At 41.5% G+C, this 17,927-nt stretch overlaps 1 protein-coding gene across 1 annotated transcript in view; it reads right to left on the bottom strand.

Annotated features, from left to right (window-relative positions):
• The window catches only part of si (sucrase-isomaltase (alpha-glucosidase)), a 42,132-nt gene that overhangs the window by 10,870 nt on the left and 13,335 nt on the right, over positions 1-17,927 (bottom strand). The window contains exons 19-34 of the mRNA XM_036536427.1: positions 14,096-14,152; positions 12,154-12,278; positions 11,381-11,469; positions 8,828-8,877; positions 8,149-8,322; positions 7,463-7,612; positions 6,304-6,510; positions 5,881-6,035; positions 4,527-4,695; positions 3,010-3,106; positions 2,665-2,777; positions 1,736-1,861; positions 1,119-1,247; positions 533-646; positions 370-432; positions 134-250 (exon numbers count right to left, since the gene is read on the bottom strand). Of these exons, the coding sequence (XP_036392320.1) occupies positions 134-250; positions 370-432; positions 533-646; positions 1,119-1,247; positions 1,736-1,861; positions 2,665-2,777; positions 3,010-3,106; positions 4,527-4,695; positions 5,881-6,035; positions 6,304-6,510; positions 7,463-7,612; positions 8,149-8,322; positions 8,828-8,877; positions 11,381-11,469; positions 12,154-12,278; positions 14,096-14,152 (1,935 nt within the window). The remainder of the gene's footprint in view (positions 1-133; positions 251-369; positions 433-532; positions 647-1,118; positions 1,248-1,735; positions 1,862-2,664; positions 2,778-3,009; positions 3,107-4,526; positions 4,696-5,880; positions 6,036-6,303; positions 6,511-7,462; positions 7,613-8,148; positions 8,323-8,827; positions 8,878-11,380; positions 11,470-12,153; positions 12,279-14,095; positions 14,153-17,927) is intronic.

Here is a 17,927-nt window from a genome sequence, read left to right as displayed (position 1 = left end):
ACGAACAAGCGTTTTTAATGTATCTTGCTGTCCTCTCCTACCACCTCATCAACAGCATCTTTGAAATCCAAGATGACAAGGAGCAAGCAAGAACGCACCATCGGGACAAAGTGTGTGTTCAAAGTGCACTCACAATCCACAGGCCATCAAACTTCATCGTGTCCCTGTAGAAATCTTCAATCTCTCTGTGCCACCATTTCGCTGTTTGGTCGCGGAAAAAGTCAGGGAAGGCAGTATAAGCTCTGTAGCGCTTTGAAGACAGAAACGGAAAATCAAGGATATCAAGTGCAAGGGTGAAGCAGAATGTGTCAGTGTTCTGTAGAGTGACTGAGTGAGGCGACGACCTGCCCGTGTGATGGTAATTCATACCTCCACCTGAGTGTCCCAGTCCAAAGATTCATCCACAGTGACATTAGGGTAGTCCGGCCATACCTTTCATGCAATCCAAAACATTGGAAAAATGAGGCAAAATATTGCAAAAACCATTGCTGTTATCACTTTGATAAAAGCACAGGCATTCAAAACATGGTACCTTCCCCCAGACGATCTCATCCTTGATATTAGCAGGCCATTTGATGAAGACGTCTTCCTGGACTCCTCGTTCAAAAGCAGGGTATGCGGTCTCATTGCCTGAGATTGCAGGGTCCTAAAAAGAGGGAAATGTATCAAAGATGAGGGGGCTATGTGTGCAAAAGCCTGACTCTTGAATGACTGAGAATCAAGACATAATTAAGTTCATATCATATAACTGATTTGCATCTCCAATGCCTGATTTGCAATAAGAATTCATAGAAGGAAGTCACCATGGTATTTCCTTTCAAGGTCCAACTGACGGAGTACAACTGATCAATTGGTGTGCCTACATAAGAGAATTTAAACCTCCATTGACTCGTGCTTCATTTCTGCCTGGCTGTGTCCCTGTTGTTACCAGTGCCTGTGTCACAGGTTGTTTCCAGTGTTACACTGTCCCTGATCACAAAAAGTTCCCTTTATGTCGATCCTTCTTTCTTTGGCAAGACCATGAATGTGTTTTAATAAAGCGCCTGTTAATAAGGTGACCAGTAAATAACAATCCAGGTGGCTAGATAGCAGGAATGTGTGTGCATAATACAATATACCAGAATGAATATGAATCTCATGCCCTCTCCTCTCATTCGGTTCACAAGCGCAGGGAGCCCCTGGAAGTTTTTGTCCAGAACGAAGTCCAGCTGCCTTTCCATGTAGTCAATGTCCGCATACTGGACGTCCTGCACAATGGAGAGGTCAAAGCGTTGCTCATTCTTGACAACTGACATACTTGACAACTATATGACCAGCCAAACTATCTGCTTAGTATGTCATCATTAGTTGCCCACACCATGCACATATACAGGGAAGGCAGTCTTCATGCAAGAGTGTTCTTGTGTTTGATTTGAAAATATTTCAAATTGTTTTACCAGGAAATGCATGTCGTACATCTAGTGGCTCAATGAGGAGACAGCTTTATCCTGATCTAATGGAATTCAAGACATTTTAATGGGTCCTCATTGAAAGATTGCTAATCCCCCAACCCCCCCCCCCCCCCCCCCCCCGCCAGAGAAGCATCAGGCAACATGTGTGACCAAAGTAGTCATAGGGACACCATCACTGTAAATGTTTGTCTTTGTGTCTGCATGATGTGCATGTGTTGATAAAGGTAGCATTATACTTCTGATAGGAACAGCAGGACCTGTAGCAGTGGTAGTCATGAACTTACATAGGGAATGCCAGCATTCCTCATGTCCCTGTACAGGTCTGAAATCTCAGTGTCATTTTCGTATCCATAGCGACAGAGCTGGAATCCAAGCGACCAATAGGCCGGCAGGACTGGACGGCCTATCAGCTGTCAACCAGAAACAGACAAGCAAACAAATAACCAAGAGTTAAAATGAACTAATTTTTCACCATTTCAGAGACGCTGGGTGCTTCTGCTCATTGTCATTGCAGAGTCACAGAGAAGTGCTAATCCCTTTAACAATTGTCCATCCACCTATACTGCAAAGACTCCTTCTGTCAGTGCTCCGCCTCCTTAGCTGTTGTGTTTTTGCCCTGCCCCGCTCCCCGCCCGGTCTCCGCTCGCCTGATTGCCTGCACACCTGCTTCCCATCCCCTCGTCAGCCCTGCCCTATATCTTCCCTGCTTTTCCCTGTCCTGTTGCTAGTTCGTCACAGTGTTTTTCTCCTGTTTCGTCCCCGCCGTTTGCTTTTTGCTTCTGTCTGTGTGTTCCTCGTTTTCGACCCTGCTCGTACCCTGACCTCGTTTTTGCCTGCCGCCTTGCCACGTTCGCCTGATTGTCTGTCTGCCTGTCCGGTTCCCGACCCTGTCTGCTCCGGTTTCCGATCCTCATTCTGTCCACGGACTGCCTTCCGGTTTTTCGACCCTGCCCATTTCTGATTAGCGATCTGCCTGACGATTTCATTTAAGACGCTTGGAACCCGAAGCTCCCGTGGTCCGCGATTGAGTCCTTGCCTGAGCCTTGACACCTTCAGTGGAACAACCACGTCAGCTGGGTTGGTCTCAGCAGGAAACCAGAGATTGTATGTGTGTGTGTGTGTTTGTTAATGTCGCTAGATATTCAGTTGATCGCATAGTTCAGAGGTTACAGTTTGTGTGTAAGACCTGGGCTGAGTTGCTATAAGCACTCACAGCTGTATATTCCTGTACCACCAGCTCGGGGGTGGGCCCCATCACCATGTAGAAGTCCAGAATCCCACCAATGGTACGATAAGTCAGTGCTGGGGTGGGCTGGAGGGTCACATCTGCAGAGGGACAGTGACAGAAAAACCGTGGTTAGGAAAACTTCCTGTGTGAGTGCCAGTGTGAACGTGTGTGTGTGTGTGTGTGTGTGTGTGTGTGTGTGTGTGTGTATTAGGTAATATGTGTATTATGTGTGTAAAGTTAGGTACTTACTATCAGCAAAGCTTTATGTCTCTCTTTGTGCAATTCCTCCCCTGAGGGCGGAGCTGAGAGGGATAGCAGAAACGAACTCACCCATAGCATTACTGTTCAGGAGCAGGACTCCATGGGCATCAGCTGTTTCCTCCAATCCCATATAGAAAGGATGCACACCATAGCAGTTCATTTTGTTCTGGGGGTGAGACGAGAAAGGAAGTGAAGAGAAAGAGGGGGGGAAAAAAAAGCACAGTGACACATCATGTCTGTGTCCTGGGCTGCGCATGTTTGTCAGGCTGTATTCTAGGAAGCGAGGTATCAATATGTGAAATTTTGGCTTCGAGGAAACGCGTCCTTCTGGAATGTGGACATGATGGATGGGATGAATCGGAGGAAAAGGTCATTAGTGTGACCACTAACGAGGGCTGACAGTTAATGACGGCACACCTTTCCAGCGCTCTCTTTGGGGAGCTTGAGCTTGATGCAGCATGAAGCATTTAAACAGATACCATGCTGCTGCCAAGACTGCAGACACACATTTATTTTCTTCAAAAGAGCAATTTGGAACAGATATACAGGACGTGATCTTATTTTCTATGTAATTACAATGTGTTCACCCTGTAATAATTGTTACGACTTTAGCTGGTATCCGCATACACCAGCTACACAAGTACACAATGCTCTTTGTTTGTTCTAAACTTAACCTTAATCATAACTTTAACCCTAGCCCTTGACTGTTGTCACAAGTCATACACTTTTTTATAGTTACCAGCTTTATCCAGACATCACTCACTTTTTTAGTACAATCTATATTACAGAGCTGACGTGAGGGTGCGTGGGTGAATTAATGTGAGGATCTGAAAAAAGTGTCAGGGAAAAGAAATAAAAGCTAGTTACACTAACAAGTTAAATTTGCCAGTCTATGCAACTGATAGAAGGCTATTAACTGTGTAGTGGTCCACTGAAAGGATGTCCATGAGAAGACTGGTGACAGATCAAGGCTAACTAATTCAGAGAAAGATGTAGCTTTTTTTCATTCCAAGGCTTTGCCATCAATACTGCTTTTAAATCAGCAATTCACAAAAATGCTGATTTTTGATGAAATGGTGTGTGCACTGAACCTTTATTCATTGGTTAGCCAGTTAAGGATCTCACAGAATTATCCTACATAACATCTTGATGGGATGATCTGGAATTTATTTTAAAATAAAAAAAAAAAATCATTCTATTTTTAAAATGGATTCTAAACAACTCATGCTACTTTGAGATGCCTGTATCAGAGTGTAAAACCTAGCTATCATGATAATTCAGCTAGGGAATGTCCTGCAATATGCTTTGGGTAGGTTATGCGCAAAACAAAACTTGTTAGTTAGCTACCTACAGAACATGAAATTATTGAATCAAAACAACTGAAAATGTTTTTCAAGAATAAAAACACAAACCTCTATTTAATCATGCTCTAAACAAGTGGGAACTAATTGTCTGGAGTAATTATAATGATTGCATGGATTCTGTTTGGAATAAACTAGCAAAAATATCGTTTTCTCCTCCCTGAAGAGTGCTACTGAGAGGAGGATCAGAGGTAAAGGGGGTCAACAATGGTCTCAGCCACTCACTCCGGGCGGCTGGTCTTTGGCGAACATGCCCCAAGTGTGCCAGTTGAGGTCATGCCTGTATGTGGGGTGCTCCGTCTCCCCAAACCCATAGATGTAATTGGAGGGAAGACGAGTTGATATTTGAATGAAGAGGTTAGAGAACGTGAAGCCAGGGAGTGCAGAATCCCATCTGAAGGGAAGAGGGAGAAAGAGAACAAGGTCAAAGCATTGACATTATCTCTGCACAGAGATAGTCAAATGAAAAACAAAGCAAACAGCACATTTTACATTTTGGATGGCTTCTTAACAGCGGTAGGATTACTTAACTTTTCTTTATCTCTTTCTTTTTCATTGTCCATATTAGCTAACACAGCACATCAAACTGAAGTGCACAGCTGCACTGTGGATACGCCATTTGCACCTTAAAACAACCTGTCCACTGATCAGCTCCCCAAGTATTACCTCATATTATTCATACAGAATTAAAAAACAGTGAATGCTGTTTCAGATCAATACAAAGAAAGTTTATAGTGATCACAAAGTAAATAATACTAATTGATCCCCAAACGAATAGATCGTCACACATGTTCTGTATGATACTGGATCAAAAATGGCAATTTTGATACACTAAAAATTGGAAAAAATATACAGTAGTTCCTTTCATTCTTTTCAAGGACTTTACAGAGCACCATCCACATCTGAAAGAGAGGGATTAAGACAGGGGAATATTTGATGGTAGGATTTAGAAAGATTACAAATTTCACCACAGCTCTCAGGTCCATGTGGTGCTATGGGGCCTTTAATAACCACAGAGGGTGAGGACCTGGGTTAGAATCTCATCCAATCTATCTTCTTCAGCACAGTGTGACCATTGCTGGCTCAGGGAATTTGTTTATTTTATAGGTCCAGAAAGAAGACTCCACTTGCCCTTCAGTCTACCAACACCACTTCCACTTTCTAACAACTTTCTTTTCCTGGGAAGTCTGAACATCAATCAATCCCAAGTCCAACTAGCTTCAACTGTTATGCAAGAGAAGGCCAGGTTATGATGACAGGGTATGGCTTATGGCACAGGAGGTAAAGCTGTGCATGAAGCAAAGGTCAGTGGTCAACTGATGTGTGGATCTCGATTTTAATGGCAGACATCATAGTAATGGAAAACCTTATTTTAAAACATTTTATCAATCACCTCCTCTCATGATGTTTACTCATGGCAGCACAGTTTAAATGGATTCACTGGCTGTGGCATTATGCTTCTACAGTGTCATGACAACATGTTGTGTATGTGTAGCCTGCGTTAGCACCTGGTTAAATAAGGAAAAATAAATGTGATCCATGATGTCACCCTTTGTCCATGTACACTGATGTCACTCACATGACTGTTCCTGTGCTCTTCCTCAGAACCTTGATTCCGAAAGGGGCTTTCTCCACCTTCACCTCATACATACGCTTGTTTGGGTCAGCCTCTGGCGCACTTGGAACGTTTAGGGGGACAGGCACCTCAAACCGTTGATTGGCAGGGTCATATATCTGGAGAAATGCCACCAAACAATGGAGGACATGAAGAATATTTGCATTATCAGTAGTAATATTGATGTTACTGTTCATCATTATTGCAATTCTGTGGAAGAACACATTTTGCGGGGTTATTGTGTAAGTCTTGCAAAGAAAATCTGTCTGCTTTTCCAGCATACCGTAAGTGATATCTATTTAGCAAATACTTTCTTTTCACATTTCAAAGAGGCATATAATAACTAGAGTACATTAAAAAGCACTTGACTGAACCATGAAGAGATACCTTGAACTGAAGCATGTACTCATTGAGGTATTTGATCTCCACTCGCAGATGGTCAATATCTGGAGAACCCGGTCGCTGAACGGCCTGGTACTTCATGCTCCGTTGGATATCAAAAAGCATGCCAGTGCTGGTTTCATTGACGGTGTCTACTGTGTAACCATAGTCTTCAGGGTAAAAACACCAGGGAACCCCCTGAAGATTAGTTGGCTGGAAAAAAACAAAGATGGGAACAGCAACACAGAGAAATTAAACTATACAGATTATAAAGACTTAACGTCATCTACATCTTGCCCTATTCCAGAAGTACCTGATGTCAAGTGTAAAGGTTTTAATTATACATATATAAGAAATTATACATACATTATACTTGATAGAGTGCAGTGTACCCATAGATTAAATATATGCATTGATGGAAGAGTGAGACTTCTTGAACCCCAAGTTGGATAGTGATTTTGTCTATTAATTCATGTCAGATAGCCACAGAGTGTAATGTGTGGTATGTTCTGACCTTATTTCTGAGAGAATTAAACATGGCAGTGATCAGTGACAGCTAATTAGCTACAAAAAAGGGACACATAGAATTTACCATTGTAATGATAATGACTTACCAATTTATATAAGATCACCCATCAGCTGCTTATTTCTTTTTTCTTACTTGTGCATAATGCGCTAGCATTACCTTTGTTCTCTTCACATTATTCAATATTGCGTAATCTGCGTTATACCTAAAAGTATTTAAGTATAACAAAGGCTAAAGTACTTTCATAATGTTGATTATAGCAAAAGAGAACAGAGTCTGTAGATCTGCCTTACCTTAAATCATCTTTTTTTAAAATTAAAATGATGTGGAATGCACAAAAGCGGAGCTGAACATTAGAGGCAATCAGGCAGAAAGGAAGCAGTGGTGTGAGTGAACCTTATTTAACTTGTGTGATGTGTGATCTTCATTTAAATTGTGGGATTTATTTGTGGGTCATCCTTATTTAAATATACATGCCATTTAATTGTGCAGAAGAAGAAAAAAAAACAGTTTCTGGACAGTTATTAAATAAAGGTAGGCTCTCTGCTACCAGTGGCTGCGGCTAATCAGCCGCCGATGGTAGCGGTGGCATTCAGGGTGTGGCGAGACTTTGTGACAATGGCCTGTTTCTGCACCCACCTCCCAGATGCAGCCCCTGGCTCTGCACTTTTCTTCATTGCTGCCCTCCTCCGGGTAGCAGTTAAACCGTTGGTTCTCCGCAAGCACCACATCCCACATCAGTTTGTAGTTCTGACCCAGTTCCAGTTGTAGACCCGTGATGTACAGGACCTGGGGGGGGGGGGGGATCACACATAGACATCGTTATTGAGATCAATGCACTGCATAATGCCCTGTGCAGCATGTCGATACCCCGGCAAAGGCCAATCGGATGGTGAAATCACAGTCTTCCCCACGACAGTCTGCTGCTTAATTGGCAGCTGCTGAGCCACCCCTTGCTTTAAAGGTCATTGAAAATAGCTTCATTTAAAGGCAGATGAAAGAGCAAAGGGATTTCAAATGAAATATCTTTTATCCCCACCAAGGGCTCCCAGGAGAAGAGCAGGTGTAGGCCTCGCCTCAGCAATGTGTAGCCAAGGACAGTCTTAAACACAGCATGCACTGTGCAAGTCTGACACCCTTCCCCCTTCACAAGGTTGCAACATAAATAAGGTGAGAGGAAACTGTTGTTGGCATTAAAAGTGCATCTCACTGCACAGTTTACATTCCACTGAGACCTAAGATGGGGGATTACTGCGCGCAGCCTGACGCCCAGAAGGACACCCTCCAAAAAGTCACCATTTTGCGTGTGAGGCGAGGTCGTGTACCTTTTTGGTGGCGTCATAGCGAAGGTTCCCAGAAGGCACCGTGGTGATGTTGGTCCCATGGTCGACCAAGACGTGGGTTGGAGGGTTGCTCAGGCCCAGGATGGTGACGTTTTCAAACTTCAGGTTGTTGGGGTCACTGAAGCCGTTGTGCATGACCTGCATGCTCAGGATACGCTGAAGGGGGAAACACCATTCATAAAAGCCTGGCATTTATTCCAGCAGGACAGGGGTACCTAAAATATAGTCTCAATGCCAATATATGCCTGGGCTATTTCATGCTCTGGCCACATGAAGGAAAAATGTATAATCACCATGATTTTTCAAGTATTTATTTATTCATTTTTATTTGGAGCTTTTTTTTATTCATGTTAATGTATTTTTATTTGTATGTAATCTTACATATCTTATTACAAAATACCGTATACATACATGTAATTACACAGGTACAAGGTCATTATAATGTCAGTATAATGTAATGTGTGACTTAGACTGACTAGCTTTCCAAAGGGAGATATGTAGATGTGGACCTACTAGGTTCTGTTCTAAACCAAAGATGGCCCCCTGCCATTGCAAAGCATTGCAATTTGGGAAAACCTGGATTAGGATTTGTGACATTACATAACAATAATAATCAAACTGATTAAAATGATTATATCACTACTACTCGTAAGAGACTTACATTAACCACAGAGAACTGGTAATGGATGTACGCGCCAGATGCGACTGTCTCTGAAAATGAGTTAATATTCCACATTTTAAAACCACGCTACAAAAAAATACACACAGTCTTGAGGACCAGACAGGACACACTTTGCACATACATCTCCCCTGGTTTGCCAACTCATGACACTCACCTAGACATGAACTGAAAAGACTGTAATTGTCACTGTGGTGGGTTTCTATGCCACGACTAATCCTTTTCACTCTTTCAAAACATTGCTCCAATGAATGTGAAATATGTCATGGATTCAGGGGTCACATTGCGAGATGGATTTTCGCTATCTAAAGACAAAAGCAAACTTTAGCAATGGTTGTGTAATGCAAGCACATTGTGGGGGGATGGGTTGTTTTAGTATTGCAATGTTTATATATAAAAAGCAAGCATTAAAATCAGTGCACACTTTAAACCTGTTAACGAGCATCAGCTGGCCAATAAAGCTGTGCAGCAACAAAGAGTTAAATGATTAACATACTGACACCCTGCTGCAGACAATACAATCCATGTGCCAACGTCCAGTGTCTTGCCAGAAATATATGCCGTATACTACATTATTACACCATTTATTTTTATATTTTGTTTTTGAAATGATTCATTGAAAAATGGTCTGTTATATTATATTGTGCCTGTTTGAAGTGTCTTTCATTCATTCATCTTTGTCTCACATTATCGACTGTGGGTGTATGACCGTGATAGGTTAGATGAAATGTAAAGGTTTACATGATGGTCTCAAACAAAGGAAGATATCAAGCAGTACTTTATCCTACTTTCCATCAGCTAGCCTATAGCTTGTTCTCATATAGGGCAGAGATATTACAGCAAAGAATCAATGCATGTTACCCAAAAGGTATGTTTGTCAGGGTGACGTATTGGTTGGTGACACTGATTTGGTGTCCTGTCTTGATACCCAAGAACTAAGCATTTTTATTTTTGGATGGTTTGTGGATAAACCTTCACCATGACATATCAGAAAACAGTACTCTTCTGTGGGTTCCACATTTTGTTGTTAAGACACCGCTACCCTCTCTGCAGGACATCTATCATCAAAGAGTCCACAAAAGAGCCTGCTCCATTGTCAGCGACTACACCCACCCCCAGTGTGAACTGTTCACACTTCTACCCTCTGGCAAGAGGTACAGAAGTGTGAAATGCAGAACATCCAGACCAAGGAACAGCTTCTATACAACAGCCATCAGACTCTTGAATGGGTAAAATACACAAATACACACCTCCCCGGCCTAGCCCATGCATACATTCACACATACACACCCACACCGCAACCAACTGCACGCAATATGCATTTTGCACAGAACTGTTGACGGGACTATAAACCTGCACCACTGGTTATTGCACTACTACTCTTGCTGTATACTTGGAGTATATTGCACATTATTAATGTATATGGAACTGACATTGCATCAACATTGCACATCCGACACTGCACTGATGTCCTTTTTGCACATTTAATGTATATATCCTTTATTTATTTTTCTTACACTCTCTGACCTTTTTTAATATATTTTCTTTCTTAAATTCTTGTGTTTTCTTACCTAATTGTACTTCTTACTCTTAACGGCATTCATAAGTGGAAGGCAAAGGAAGGATTTCATTGTGCAGGGAACTTGTTTCTTTACTGTGCATATGACAATAAACTTTGAAACTTTGAACATTTTGAGAATCAACACACCCCATTCACCTTTGTAGATATCCTGCTGCACAGTTCATTGCTCTGATTAAACCAGGTCCAGCAACAGAGGATTGTTGGTGCAAAAGGGGACACAATGCAGACTTGGAAATACCAGTTCAGCACAATGTTAATAAGCCACATCTCAAAGGTTAGCCTATTTCCCATCCCAGTGCAAATGCATATGGGTTGCATCTCGTAAGTATTGAAAATTGCAGTCTGCCACTGTCAGAATTTTTGGTGTAAAAGGTCCACACTCCATATGAGCATGCATTTACAACAGTGCCAACAAGACAACAATGGGCTTATTAAAAAAGTCTGCAAGTGTAAATAAATCAACATTTAATGTGGGTAGTGATTAATTATGCTCTTTTCAAATAAGGAGCAGTATTGAACTGTGCCTGAAAACCAAACAGTCCTCCTTGGCAAATCAATTATATATCCATGTTCAGGTCTGCTGTGACTTCAAAATCCTTCATCATATCTACATACCACAGTGACTTGTGGCAAAAAAGATCAGGTTGTTGTGAAACAGTAACTCATATGAACTCTGGACTCCTTTTACTCTTCAGACCTTGAGAACCCAGTTTTGTTGTAGCTCATACTTTGACTTATTGCACCACTGCCAACACAATCTTTTACATAAGATTCTTTCAGCAATATAATCAAACAGCAATTTAACAAATGTGCTATCATATCATACCAATGTGCATTCTCAGACATGCATGCCCACACACACAGACACAAGCATCCACTTTTAAATGAACTCTCGCTCTTTCACACAAAAAAAAACCCTCATGACTTTTAATTAACCGCACATTGCATAGTACCTCTGGAGTCACCGTCATCCCAGAATAGCTCTCCTGCAGCGCTGTTACCATCATCGAGAGCGACGATCAGCCCCATGGGGTTCTGGCGACTATGGGAACACAGGGGTACACATCCCTCTTTCATCAAAAAAGCTTTTGCCAGGAACAAAAGTCATAAAAACAAAAATAAACACAGACTCTTTGAAGTTGAGATATTTACTACAAGAACGTGTCAGGGATTCCAACATTAAAGGGAAATTGGGATGAGCATAAATGCACATGTGACATAAACAAGCAAATAAGACAGAGCATATTTAGCAGGGAGTTAGGCATATTAAAATAAACTATCATAAACTTTATGTACTGCAGTTTTAAGTGCAGTGGAAATATGCTACAATTCAAAGATATAATTTTAAAAAGACACCTATTGCTACTCCTTTTGCTGAAAGGACTGTTATATTTGCGACACATCACATTTACATTCTTGAAATAAACCAAGTCTTAAGGAACTTATGATTGCAGAAAGTGATGCTTAATTAGCTTGCATTGGTTGCAATGAGCTGTTTACTTGCATAGATGGATATATAAACTGGTGTTTACCTGTATATATGGATTAGCAGTTAGGTGTTTAACTGTATACAATGGCATACAGAGAGGCATCTACTTGTATGAATATCTGTACAGGCAAGTGTTAACCTGAACAGATAGCTATATAGACAGGTGGTTAACTGTCTACAGAGGTGTTCAGTCACATGTTTTACCTGTATAGACTACAGACAGTTGGGTGAAGTTACCTGTAGACAGTGGTGACAGCAGGTCTCTGTGTTGGCAGAATGGCCCCACCTCGAATGTGTAGGCCTAACTTATCTGCTGGCAGGTACATGTCAATGTGCTGTTTACGGGAGTTTAGTTTCTCTTCCTGGAAAAAAAAAAGTTTTTCTGGAGGACTTGTATAAGTAGACTCTGTGCCCACTCTGTGGCAGCTATGTGGAAGAATGTGGAATGTGTTTCAGGTGACATGGACTTGAATGCAAGGTATTCAATGTTGCAAATGAGGCCTTGGGCATGGCACTTCAACCATCCTGATATGCTCCAGCAGACACCCAGCTGAATGAATGGACTACAATATATGTATACTGCTATTTCCACTACTACTGCTAGCTGGTAGTGGTAGTAGTTTAGACACATTATAAAAATTGCTAAAACTGATACAAATGGCTTTACAAATGGAAAAAAAAATCATTGGTTTTTTAATGATCAACTGGATGGAGACTCGTTCCTACCAATTTATAACAGATATTTGAAATATTCATGTGATAATTTGTCTTCTAAAAAGTATTAATAGTTTGCACCCACACTAACAATGGACCTTGAAATTGTCTTGGGATAGTGTGGGGGGCACTGGGGATTGGTGAGAATAACCTCAACATCTCAACCCTGAGTGAGGGGGAGGGTCACACAAAGACCCAAAATGGCTCCAAGACACTATACTGCCGAAATACAAATCCCGCCGCAATTAATTTCACTCTCCCTGGAGGAGACGTTCGACAGAACGGAGCGAGGAAAATCTTAAAAGTATTCTATCTCTCTTTCTTTTCTTTTTTCTCCCTTTGTATTCAGAGAGGTCGATGCGTTGAGGGGAGCCGCGAATCACTGAGGCGGTCATAAGCAATTTCAGATCCTATCGGGCTTCATTGTCGCCCGCGATAAGAGCACTTAGGTTCTCCTGTATCTCAGAGCAGAATGTGGAATCAGGCCTGCTGGCGAGGAGCCGTTCTGTTAATCGACAGCGTCTCTGATGCCCCCACCCCCCACCCCCCACCCCACCAGGGGGTCAGCCTCAATACAAGGCCCCTGGAATCGTGTCCCTCTTATCACCCATCAGATCAACAGCTCTTATAGCAGTGCAAATCAAGCTGCTGAGGACTGTGTCTTCTATACCTTTCTGTCCCTTTATTTAAATATTAATTAATTCACATATCTCAGTAAGGAGTGTCTGTATGCCACATGTAGGTCCATGTATTGCATTTCAGATAGCCCCTGATTTTGACTTGGCAATAAAGCAGAGGTCCTATAACATGGTGACCTTGCGGTTCCATTACAGACTGTTAGAATCTGTTCTTTACATTGCTGTAACTGTGAATGACCACCATAGCATAGGGAAGCATACTAAATAACTAAGCTCATGTGCTAAATTCTGTATGCAGGGGCAGCTCTGTGGAGGAGTGGCCAGAGAATTTCACTCTGGTCCTGAGGGTTATGGAAATGAATTCCAAGGTGAGGAACATTTTATACCCAAGAGCAAAGTTATTTACAAAAACTAATCCTGTAAATGGCTGTGAAAATGTGTTACAGAATGCGTAAGGTTTTTTACAGATGTATAATTGGTGAGGTTGTAAGTATTTAATGGTAAGTCACCCCGGACGAGATGGCAGTTGAGCAAATAAATATTAAAAAGACAACATAATCGCATTCTAGCCTTGAAAATTGAACCTAAACTCACCGTGGCAGAGACCGTGATGGAGATTAAACCTATAATTCTGAACAAATCAGTTCCACAGACCCAGGGGCTACGTATTATTCTCCTTCAGTGATTTCATCCAGCACTGCTATCAGCCACTGCCCTGGCTGTAGGAATGACATGGTTGTAACATTATGACAGCAGGATGTCTATCAGACTACGGGGAGGCACCTAGTCTGATCAATCAGGGTTCTCACCGGCAACAGGAAGCTTACCGTTTCATAGTCGTACCACACTGCATCTGGGATATAGGCCGAAACTCTGTCCACACCCTGAAAAGTAAACCAATTATAACAAATTAAATTTCAACACAGCAAAGACAGCAATCAAAACAAAGATGCCAAATTACCGACAGGAGCAGCTCTCAGAAATTCAGCCAACTTACTGGAATGATTCTTGAGACAAAAATCTTAAACAGATCATGTTTTTACATTATTCAGGCATCATTATCTTCATTGTCTAGCCCTATAGTGCCACCCAAGAGAAACTATAACTATAACGCGCGCACACAAGCACTCCACAAAAAAAAAAAAGATGTACAACCATATGTGAGCTCCAAAACTTTGTAAAACCTGCAGGTTTATGCAATTTCCCTGCTTAAGCCATCACCGAGATAATTTACAGGACTGGAACAAGGGAGCAGACAGAGCAATGGCCTTTTAAAAGAGCAAGCAGAGAGTAAAGCATTCTGTTCACGCGTCACCGCTTTTTCCCCTCTCAACGTAATTCCCGACGCTGTCACTCACTCTCTCCCCTCTTGTCATATTTTATTTTATGTTTACCAGATTCCCGTCATTAAGGAACTAAGAGGAAACGGATGAAAGAAGGTGGGGGGGGGGGGGGGGGGGGAGATGCTGCATAGGCAACTTTGTGGTTGTTTGATTGCTGCTCGTAAGTCATGCAAGAAATGATCGGCCTAACAGCTTTTTTGGTGATGAGGAATACAGAAATAAAATGAGTAGATTGGTTCTTCTTGTAAAAGGCAACGGCTGAATGAAATATAAAAATCTAGGCAGCAACACTTTGCAGAAGCAAATTGGCCTCTGAATGTTTAAAATTGAATTCATCATCCAGACGTTATTTTGAAACACTAGTATTAACTTTTGTTCATAATATGCCTGTTCAATTCTCTATAACTTAAAATAGACCTTTTGACCAATCTAGCAATTCTATATATATATATATGCTCTAATATACCAGAAAGCATTAGAGATTATTGTGGTACTTGATTTGGAAGCAGTAAAATCTTGTAAAATCAAGTTGCCCCTTGATTAAAGAGACAGGGAAAAGCAGACAATTTCTTCTAAACTCAGACAATTATTTGGAGACTCAGGTCATGGTCATGAGAAACACAATGGCTTTATTCTCAGTCCCTTTGCATTACCAATCCTTAATGCAATATGTTTCTAGTTACTATATCTTCCTGTTTATATTTACAAACAAAATTAAACTAACTTGTTAGAATCTTTAGCTCTAGATGCAAGCATTCCATATCACATTGAATAACGTGGCAAAACAAATCTTATCGCATACTATTGGTGGTGCCTCCTTTTTCTTCAGCTGAATTGCACATTATATTCACATACTGATTTAACTGCACATTCAGTTCCCATTATTGTAAATCTCAAACTTTGCCAAGTTTGTTCTAAAGGCAAGTGATGGCTTACCTTCCTGTAAACCCATAGCTGTGTATAAATAGTAACTCGAGATAAAATAGCAACTTTCATTTTAAAGCGTCACCATGCATTTTTAAACAGAATTATCCATGCTGTTGTGTTAAGGAGGTCAAATTAAGAAAATGCACTGAAATCTGCATAAAAAGAAGTAGATATTTAAGAGGTAGGGCACCGGTGGGACATTGTAGTAGAGGCAGGGTCTGAGACAGTGAGAGGTGGAGCATTCAGTAGCTTTGTTCAGGGCCTCTGAGTTGTGGGTCCATTTCAGCACCCAGGGAGGCACAGATAAAAAACAGGGATACGCATCCAAGTTGAAAACTTGAAAGCGAGGGAAGCCACGGCGAGGCCGACCTTTCTGTATATGAGGAGGTCTGAGCTGGCTTTGATGGCCACTAAGGCCCACATTAGGAAAATAATTAGGTGAATTTAAATGAGGGTTTGCTTCCAGGACTTGTTTGGAAATAAAAGAAGTGGGTAGAAGAGGGGGCGGACGAGGAGGCGGAGCCGCTGGAGGCTGCAGGAGATTTCCCTAGCCTGTCGTAAGATGAGATCGAGTTTCAAGGTTTTTATGATCTTTAGGTTAGAGCTGAGATATCATTAAAAGCGTAGTCCAGAGACTTCACATGGAAGTAGCATCAAATAACATTTATTTAATCGCCTTGCACCTCGTAGTGTATGGACCTACACTCTAATTATGTTATTATGGAAAAATGATGCCACCAGCTGAAGTGCATGAGCTTTGGGCCTAATTTTACAGGTATTACACAACCTTTATTCCATAAGTGGGTCACCTCAGCGTTAGTTCCCCTGGGAAAAACGTTAAGGTTCCACCGTTCGCCACCAACCCAACAAACACTTTTTGCTATTACAAAAACTTTTTACAACAAGTCTCTGACTGAACTTTTAGGAGCCCCAGTTTGCGTCTGAGTGATCTATTTTGCTTCTTTTGTAACATGTGAGGGACCGTGTTAAATTGGCAATTAATCACCCACTTTAACATGACCGCAATCTATCTTCAATTCTAATTTCCCCATAATGAGGTCAGTGCTCTCATTAAAAAAAGAAAAAAAGAGAAAAAAATGAAAAAAAAATCCCCACGGCACATGTCTGTCCCAGTGGAGGTCAAGTTAGGCCCACAGGAAGTACAAGCACATACCCTGTAACTCTTTCATGATTGGCTGGGATACACAGCACCAAACCCACTTGTAAAACTAGGTTCTGGCTGCTGATGTCAAATTGAGTTTGTGTTATGCTGTGTTAGTGGGCATTCTGTTTTCTGAGATAATAAGCAGTAATAACAAATATTAAAGTATTACAAAATCATCTGAAGAGCAGGGAGCTGCTCTTGGACAATCAGAAAAGTTGTGAATCCACCTTAAAATCCGATAATGCATAAGCTATTTTATTCTGACGCATCTCTATTCATTATATTTCAAACAATTTATTCATAAAAATTTCCCCATCAGCTGAGATCACATTATTGCAAACTTCACCTTATCCACCCCTACAGTTCTTGAACAGGGTCACAAATTAACATTTTCTATAATAATAGTGCTGGATATTTCCATCGCAAGTTTACCATTGCTGTTTAAACAGCCTACTGTTTTATCGAACGGCACATGAGCACTGAGGACAGCTCCGAGTCCCCCAGGGCCAGAGACTGGAGGAGCCTTTGTATGCTGATGATGAACATCAAACAGCCCCCCGGTACCTGCCACGCCCCCACAGCCCTGCGCCATTATCCCAACGACAGGCTAGGAGAATTCAACTCCACCAGACAATGGCCAGAGCTGTGTATGAATTGCAAATGGGCCTAATTAAAGGGAATTAAATGCTGAAATTACAACGCAAAAAGGACAATGACAGCCCAGCGGCAGCAGCTGCCAAATTGGAAACCTGTCTCGCTCCGCCATCTCTCTGTCACCTGGTGCCTGTTCCCCTTTATTAACCGTTTATTTAAATGTGGTGAAGAGTGGAACACCAGAGGGACTGACCGGAGAAACAAGTCAAACCAAGTGGAACAGTGTGCTACAAGCACATTGTCACCAGCAGAAATAAACCATTAAATCCATATTCCCCTATGTGTTGTACATGCAACTTTTGTTAAACTGATTCATGGTCACAGGGTTTGCCTTCAGGGTCAAGTGGTAAGATCTAGTTTTGGCACATTAAGATCATTATTCAAATAACAGCTCAATAAAACCTAATAATTAAAAAGATCAGATGGAACAAAAAACAGCACACACAATGTCTCCATAACCATGTCTGAGAAACACTGTAAGGGAACATCATGTAGGTAGCGATATCTTTTGTTTTACTTTGTTGGTATAAAGTTGAAATACTACATCTGAACATTATCCTGACAAATAGA

This window comes from Megalops cyprinoides, chromosome 9, assembly GCF_013368585.1.
Source record: "Megalops cyprinoides isolate fMegCyp1 chromosome 9, fMegCyp1.pri, whole genome shotgun sequence".
In the NCBI taxonomy this organism is placed as follows: Eukaryota; Metazoa; Chordata; class Actinopteri; order Elopiformes; family Megalopidae; genus Megalops; species Megalops cyprinoides.
The sequence above is the reverse complement of the archived record's forward strand: the minus strand, read 5'-3'. Positions and strand labels throughout refer to the sequence as shown.